Source organism: Vicia villosa, unplaced genomic scaffold, assembly GCF_029867415.1.
Source record: "Vicia villosa cultivar HV-30 ecotype Madison, WI unplaced genomic scaffold, Vvil1.0 ctg.002220F_1_1, whole genome shotgun sequence".
Lineage (NCBI taxonomy): Eukaryota > Viridiplantae > Streptophyta > Magnoliopsida > Fabales > Fabaceae > Vicia > Vicia villosa.
This window is the reverse complement of record NW_026705867.1, coordinates 113,063-121,855: the sequence shown is the minus strand read 5'-3', so window position 1 is coordinate 121,855 and position 8,793 is coordinate 113,063. Positions and strand designations below refer to the sequence as shown.

At 35.2% G+C, this 8,793-nt stretch overlaps 1 protein-coding gene across 1 annotated transcript; it reads left to right on the top strand.

The window, feature by feature from the left end:
- Positions 1-4,997: 4,997 nt before the first annotated feature.
- On the top strand, positions 4,998-8,219 carry LOC131638210 (uncharacterized). Its single transcript, XM_058908759.1, has 6 exons — positions 4,998-5,342; positions 6,695-6,874; positions 7,067-7,148; positions 7,235-7,342; positions 7,483-7,641; positions 7,732-8,219. Exons 1-6 carry the CDS (start codon positions 5,091-5,093, stop codon positions 7,926-7,928), a joined length of 978 nt encoding a protein of 325 aa, XP_058764742.1. The 5' UTR covers positions 4,998-5,090; the 3' UTR covers positions 7,929-8,219.
- Positions 8,220-8,793: the final 574 nt, after the last annotated feature.

Genomic DNA, 8,793 nt, shown 5'->3' with positions numbered 1-8,793 from the left:
TGGAGTAAAATATATATTTTATTATCAAAACAGTTAATACAAGCCCATCATCAAGATCCAGGCCTCAACAATAACTAACAAAATCCAGAATACCACAAACAAAAAAAATTAACTAATCTCCAAGTTTGCCATATTCACATGGTCCCTGAGTTTCTTTTTGGCCTGTGCTCGCAAAATAATAGTGTATTGGATGCTTTTGATAATATCAACATCCGAAGTTCTTGTCCAAATATCAAGTCATTACGAGCCTTTTATAGGTGGTATATAGCTTCAGCTGTAGTCATCTTGAGAAGGTTCTTTCTACAACCTTTCTTAGTTGTCTCTATAATAAGCCAATTCTTCTCCTCATCCCAACCTCAACTGGCTCTGTTATACCCTAACCAGAAGAGGAGATGTTTCTAGGCATCATGGGGTACATGCATTCAAAAAACAGATGCCTTAAAGTCTCCTTTTGACCACAAAAGGTACATAATCCATCCTTAGCAACCTGAATTTTTTTCAATCTATATTTAGTGGGAAGTCGACCATGCAGATCAAGCCAAACAGTGAAACACGCTCGTGGCCTGGCATAATTTTGGAAGAAAATCTTTCTCTAGTTCATAGGTATACTTTTGCCTCTAATTTCTTTGTACATATCACTAGTCCTAAATTTTTGCATTTGGATGCTCTTTTCCCAATATTTTCTATTCAAAACTAGGTCCCTCATCTTAGTAATACTCTTGATCATCCAAGAGTTTGAGGCTTTAACTTGCCAATGCATAATATTGTCACATTTCAAGTAGTATGCATTCAATCCATCGGATCCAAAGCTTTTATCATATTTCATGTGTAGGTTCCATAGCATCTTGATAAGAATAGCTTTTATCCAAGGGAATGTTGTGGAACGATTTATTGCTCTACATCATGTCACTGATACTACATCTGACTCATTAAGGAATGCTCTTTGTGGTATTCATGATAAGTACAAGTTATCTATTTCAAGGATACGAGGGCAAGGATATGATGGAGCTTCAAATATGAGAGGTGAATTTAATGGTTTACAAAGAAAAATTATTGATGAAAACCGTTATGCTTTTTATGTCCATTGTTATGCTTACCGTTTGCAATTGGTTGTTGTGTCGGTTACTAGTAGTTTCTCATCTATTCATGATTTCTTTGAGTACATCTTCTTGATTGTGAATACAACAAGTGCATCTTGTAAGAGGAGGGATGCTTTGATAGAGGCACAACACCAATATATTTTAAATAAACTTGAGAGTGGTTAGATATCTCGAGGAAGAGGCTTGCACCAATCATCTAATCTCACTAGACCCGAGGATACTAGATGGGGCTCACATCATACTACATTGATTCGTTTGGATCAAATGTGGTCCTCCGTATTAAAGGTGCTTAGTATGGTTCATGAAGATGAACGTTGACCATCTCAAGCAACGAGTTTGATAGAAAAAATGGAGAGCTTTAAATTTGCTTTTATTTTGAGGTTAATGTTAAAGTTGTTTGGTATCACAAACGAGCTTTCAAATGTCTTACAAAGAAAAGATCTTAATATTATGAATGCCATGGAATTAGTTGATGTTGCCAAAGCTCGGTTGGCCACAATGAAAGAGAGTGGTTGGAATAATTTGTTTGCCGATGTCCAAGAATTTTGTGTTGCTTAAGGTATTCCAGTGCCAAATATGGATGAATAAATACCAGTTCGTGGTCGTTCAAGAGTAGAAGGGAGGACTATCACTAATCTTCATCATTACCGTGCAGAGAATTTTTATGTTGCTATCGACAAAATATGTGCGGAGATGGATCACCGCTTTAGTGAAAGAAGTAACATTATACTTGATTGCTTTTCATGCCTTGACCCCAAGAAATTTTTCTCCAAGTTTGATGTTGATAAGCTTGCTCATCTCGCAGATATTTATCATGCTGACTTTTCTGATGATGACCGAGGAACAATTAGGGATCAACTTGACACTTATGTTCTCCAAGTGAGAAGAAATGCTTCATTTTCCACTTGTGAAGATGTTCAAAGTTTGGCTATGAAGATGGTTCAAATTGAGAAACATTTGGTATTTCCATTGGTTTATAAACTTATAGAGTTAGCTTTGATATTGCCAGCATCCGTTGAAAGAGCTTTTTCAGCAATGAAAATTATCAAGTCTAAATTGCGAAATAAGATCAACGATGTGTGGTTCAATGATTTGATGATATGTTACACCGAGCGGGAAATATTCAAGTCACTTAATGATATTGATATTATTCGAACATTCACCGCAAAGAAGTCTCGGAAAGGACATTTGCCTTGTAATTTTATTTAACCCTCTATTGTAAGGTTATGTTTGTCTCTTTTATTTTGATCAACGACTATTTATACATTATATATAATATAAATTTGCGATCTTTAAATTTTTGCCCAAACTATATAATATTTCTGACTCCGCCACTCGCCACTGTGTGCAATAGATGCGTCTAAAAATATTACGTTAAAGGTGAGAATACACTAAAGGTTAAAAATGCATTTTTGTATGGAATACTAGAAAATGAGGTCTCACATCTAAATATATGTGTGGATTAAAGAAGACCTTATACAACCATAAAGAGTTATCTCAAACAATGATTTCTAAGATTCACAAAAGTATTAGTGTCTTTGAATTATAAGCAAAGTCAAAGAAATTATATCTTTTTTTCCTTCAAACATAAGTTTTTTTATATGTGAAATTAGTTTTGTTTTCTGCTTCGTATAATAATAGATTAGTAATCGGTTGGAGGCTTTATATTGACCGATGATCATAAGTTGACTAAGTAGTTTAGGGGAAACGTCAGCAGGTAATTTCGCAGATGCAGAGGTTGAAGATGATGATATGGAGGGCTGACTTTTGACCGCGTGCGTGTTGCTCCCTCATTCGCTGGTTAACGAAACATCCTCTCTCTCCACACGCTATTGGCTGCAGGCGTAATACATGGGGCGCAGGTTGACTCTTCCTTGACTTCTCCACTAATCCTTTGTTTTTATTTATTTCATGTTGGTGGATTCTTTTATAGATAAACGTTCCAGTTCCTTTGGTAAGGCAGACACGCTTCCAACTTTCATCACCTGGGTTTGATCCCAGTCTTTTGCCTTCAATTCTTTTAACCTTTTCCAATTCCTTTTTCCTTTTAATTAACTAATAATATTATTAATTAACCACCTGATTTCTTCTCAATTAACACTAAGCTACTAAATTAGATATAACTAGGATTAAGTTTTTTTTAATTAGTTAATAATTAGCGTTGATTTAAAATTAGAATTAGGTTTTCCTTTTAATTAATTCATTAATCTAGTAATTAGGATTTAATCTTAGGTTAAATAATTTTATTTAATTAGATAATTTAGGTTTAAAATTAATTTAATTAGGTTTCCATCACTAACCTTCGCCTTTAACCCTAAAATCACATTTGGTAGGTATTGCCCATTAATCGCAAGTTTAGATTTCTTGCCCATAAATCTTTTAGCCACTAATTTTTAAACTGTTTTTTTATTAACCTTTTGAACCTTGATCTTATTTCTTCCTATTATAATTTTGCCATTATTTGTTTCACTTTATTATTATTGCTGTAATGTCTTGCAGGGTTATCATCTACTTAATTATTTCTTGTGGTTTTTCCGCAAGTTTTTGCCTAATTTTGTATCTGCCCCAAAGTCTTGTAATAGCTTAGGATTTCTATTTTTGCCTCTATATTTGCATGCAGGTGTTTATTGTAATAGTTTAGGTTTTCTTTTCCGTCTTTATTTTTCTGCCCACAGGTGTTTATTGTAATAGCGTAGGAATTTATATTCTCTGCCTTTAATTTCTGTATGATATTAACTGTGCGGTTAGTAATCCTAGGGAGTGCAAGCATGTTAATTGAATTAGCATCACTAATTTACAAGATAAATATTTAGATCTATGAATAACTACAAAGTGATGATTCAGATCTATGAATAACTACAAAGTAAAACTAAATGCAAATGTAACGAAACATAAACAGGTTAGATAATAATCGTAAATGACTTCGACGGAAATGTAAAGGAAATTAAACTACAAATATGAAAATAATTGACGAGAAAGTAAAGGAAATTAAAATACTTCGATCTTATAATAGAAAAATAAACATATATGAGGTGTTGGTGTTACACGTACATCTCTCAGCGAAAACTCTTTCTCTAACGCTTGATACTTGAGTGATTTGTGAGTAATTTGTACAAAATGAACACCCCTGGATCCTACCGCTAAGACCCTTATTTATACTAATTCGACCCTAACGGTCCTATACTAGCGAAATGCCACGTTGCCCACATGCATGCGCTTCGAATTCATGGGGCTCCACGCGTCCTCCTTGATTCAAACGGACCTTTTTCGAATTTCAAACCTTCCCGCTCGAACCTTATTCGATTCGTGTCAACGTGTCCTTCGTGAGAATGTATCAAAATACCTTAAGTCTTAACAATCTTTGTGTTTCGAAGACTACTTAAGGTTTCGAAGGCTACCTAAGGTTTCGATTTAGAAACCTTCATAACATATAACATTCTCAAAAATAGTCATTCAAAGCCATTCTTCCTTAGAAACTTATATCTTCGAAGAATATACACATTACTCGAAATCTCCGGCTAACAATGAGTTGGTTCCGTTGTTCAAAATCACGCGTTTGAAGTCGTGTCTTCGACACTTTATTGCTCAAAATACGCATCAATACCTACAAAATAAATATAAAACTATCAAAAGGTACACAAATGAATCAAAACATGAGTATAAACAAACTAAACGTAATCATTTATACGAGTGAGTCTAAAAATACATTTTTGGGTTTGTTTTTGAGAAAAATAGAGATCAAACGATCTCACTTAAAACATATTTTAATGTGCAATAGATGCGTCTAAAAATATACCGTTAAAGGTGAGAATACACTAAAGGTTAAAAATGCATTTTTGTATGGAATACTAGAAAATGAGGTCTCACATCTAAATATATGTGTGGATTAAAGAAGAAAGACCTTATACAAACATAAAGAGCTATCTCAAACAATGATTTCTAAGATTCACAAAAGTATTAGTGTCTTTGAATTATAAGCAAAGTCAAAAAATGAAGGCTATTGTAATAACCAAACCAGGTGGACCTGAAGTTCTACAACTTCAAGAGGTTCAAGACCCTCAGATCAAAGACCATGAAGTCCTCATCCGAGTACACGCCACTGCCCTTAACAAAGCTGATACCGTTCAGAGGAAAGGCGCTTACCCTCTCCCTCAAGGTGCTAGCCCTTACCCAGGTCTTGAATGTTCTGGAACTATTGAATCCGTTGGTAAAAACGTTTCCAACTGGAAAATTGGTGATCAGGTATATATACCTATTCCATGATTACAACTCAAAATTGAATTGTGGGTTTTTCTGTAAATTGAAAATTGAATTGTGGGTCTGTAAAAAGTTTTAACCTTTTCCAGTTCTTCAACTAGCACAGCATATGCATTTGGTTTGAATTAGCTATTCAGCTTGATTATTAAACATTAGCAAATTTACAATCTTTATCATCAGAATTATTAGGTCTTGTTTGGATACAACTTAATTGAACAAATTATTAGGTCTTGTTTGGATATAGACAGAGTTTTAGGACATGTAAACCAATCTTAGAGCTTCTTGTTTGTACATGTAGGATCGATTAAACACCTCATTCATGTCATAAATAATGAACACGTTAGTTTTTTTTTTTTTTTGTAATGGATGTGCTTAGAAGGTTAACCGGACAAAGCACAGTGTGTCGTGGTGTCTGACACTTGTATGACACTCGTACGTCACGTATCCGAAAAGTCAGATAAATGTCGGAAAAGTCAGAGAAGTGTCTTCCAAGGTTTTGAATGTTGAAGAGTGTCAAAACAAAGAAAAAAAATCTATTTTTCTTCCAGAGTCAGAGTGTGGAAGATTCTGAAAAAATCTATTTTGCTTAGAAGGTTCTGAATTCACGTTCACCACACTCGTTTGTTTTGCCCGCACTTTAGTGCGAGGCGCGCCAAGGTTTTAAGCCCACATCCTTTAATGTGACCGCCCCGACCCGTCCCGTTTTTTATGCGGGCACGAACATTAACATAAATTTTATAATTTTAGGCTTAAAAAGTGTAGTGTCCGCTGGCGTAGCCCGCCCCGTCCTTACTTTTTTGCTGGACGAACCAAGGTTTTAGGCCCGTACCCTTAACTATGCCCACGTGCCCTATTTTTTTGTGGGCTTTTGTAGGACGGGCCTAAACAGGGCGGACATGCCTGTTTGCCACCCCTTATGATATTCATACAACACATGTGGAACAATGCAAACAAGTTTTTCAAAAAGAAATAGTTTTCATAATTACCTTATACATCTTTTGGACATATATCGAAACAATATCATCAATGAAAAATTAAAGACATTAATTTTAATTAGAATATTTTTTACTCTTACAATAATAAATAGATAAATGAAACTTAAATACTATGTTAGCAGTGTCCTATGTATTTTATATTAACGGTGCGGAGTGTCCTTTTACATACTTAAATGACTAATTTGTTGGAAAAGTTTTAAAAGACTAACTCGAAAAAATCATTTTACTTGAAGGACTGCATGATGTATTTGGCCTAAGTTTTGTTAAAAAATCTCACAAGTTGTGAGCTTTGGTGTGCTGTGATTATGAATGGATATTATGAGGTGTGGCTTCACTTCACAGGTATGTGCTCTTCTAAGTGGAGGTGGATATGCTGAGAAAGTAGCTGTTCCTGAGGGACAAGTTCTTCCCGTTCCACCCGGGATTTCTCTGAAGGATGCTGCTAGTTTTCCCGAGGTTGCATGTACTGTGTGGTCAACTATTTTTATGACGAGCCATCTATCTCAGGGGGAAACCTTGTTGGTAAGTCATATCATTTGTAATCAGCAGTAACTTTCCAGTAAAATACAATCTGCTCTCTTCAAGCATGGTTTATTGAGTAATTTGCTACTGATTCTTGCCTTGCTTTTGATCTTAATATATGACTATTGGCTATTTGATTATTTGCTAATTAGTATGGCTTAATAGATGATGTCTTAACTTTATTATTCTCAGATTCACGGTGGTTCAAGCGGAATCGGTACATTCGCAATTCAAATAGCTAAGTACCGAGGATCAAGAGTATTTGTTACTGCAGGTTCACTATTTCTTTCGAATGAAATTTACACTATTGAAATTCCAAGCGATGTTTGGAGGAACTTTATTCTAGATATTACTAAGCAGGTAGTGAAGAGAAGCTAGCTTATTGCAAGAGTATTGGAGCCGATGTTGGCATCAATTACAAAACAGAAGACTTTGTTGCAAGGGTGAAGGAAGAAACTGGTGGTCAAGGTATTACCTCTAGGAAGCACGGTGCAAATTCCCAGCACTCTTAAACATTATATGAATTCTATAGCAGGACTTGATATCTTTGTTTTTTAATCGGTTGCATAGAGATGCATCGGGTAATATTATCATTAATGCGGTTGCAGGTGTTGACGTTATACTTGATTGTATGGGAGCATCCTACTTCCAAAAAAATCTTGATAGCTTAAATTATGATGGAAGGCTTTTTATTATCGGCTTTCAAGGGGGCGTGTCTACAGAGGTAGATCTACGTGCTTTATTTGGCAAGCGTCTCACTGTACAAGGTATTGTAATCTTTCGATTATACCTTTTTTAAATAGATATTTCTCTTCAAGTTTAGTTTTCTGCATATTAGATTGGTGGATTATGTGCAGGGGCTGCTTTGCGTATTCGAAGTCCTGAAAATAAAGCTGTGATCATTAGTGAAGTGAAGAAGAATGTTTGGCTTGCAATTGCAGAAGGAAAGGTTAAGCCTGTGATCTACAAAACTTTCTCTCTTTCGGAAGCTGCGGAGGCTCACCGGCTTATGGAAAGCAGTCAGCATATTGGAAAGATATTGCTCCTGCCATGAAAACTGTGGTAAATACTCGACAGATGTACCCGACACGACATACTTGTGGATCATTTGAGTTTAGATCTTTGTGTGTTCTGCTTCAGTGTTTAAATATAGTTGTGGTTTACAATTACAATGAAATGTGTAATTTAATGTCATGGTGGAAATCATACTATGAGGAAATGTTTGTTTTTGCTATCTACTAGTATTTGTGAAAACTGGTGTAAAAAATCTAGATGTCACATGCACTAAATTGATATTAAATTTTATATTATCAAGACTAGTTTGATTGGTTTTTCTTTTATGTTACTCCATCTTCTACTTTGTTTTCTTGTTACATCAGTACTTTAGCATATTAGTGTTTCTTTCATTAACTACTAAGCTATTTTGCAAAATTCAAGGGCATTTCTCAATACACTTTATATGTTTCTTGTAAATCCGATAAATTTTAAAAATAGTCCTTAATCGGAAGGTAATATCATGACGCGCCTTGTACAATTTTATTCCATATGCATTAAATGTTCGAACTGAGTGACTCCAGATAATAACAAAAGATCAAGCTCAAATGGACAAGTCAAATCTGACAAAGTCCACGAAGGTCGAAGGGCTTATGGACCGAGTAGGCGGGGGCATAGACGAACTAAGATTGCAAGCCACACAACACTCCCTCTATGGAGTTGGCTTGGGAGGCAACTGTTCCCGCCTAGGCCGAACAAGTACTTAATGGTCCATAACAAACTCACCAGGCCCGTTAATTACTACACAGACTAAAGTGTCAGGTGATTAGAACACAAGATTATTATAATGATGTTTGGATTATGACATTATTTTATATGAATGTATCATTCAATTACATATGGACCCAATGAAGGTTATAGTACCT

Bases quoted from the DNA above. Each gene is read 5' to 3' on its own strand.
- LOC131638210 (XM_058908759.1), top strand. From the start codon at position 5,091: ATGAAGGCTATTGTAATAACCAAACCAGGTGGACCTGAAGTTCTACAA. The intron at 5,343-6,694 runs GTATATATACCT...TTCACTTCACAG, and splicing joins ACTGGAAAATTGGTGATCAG to GTATGTGCTCTTCTAAGTGG. The intron at 7,149-7,234 runs GTTCACTATTTC...ATTACTAAGCAG, and splicing joins AAGAGTATTTGTTACTGCAG to GTAGTGAAGAGAAGCTAGCT.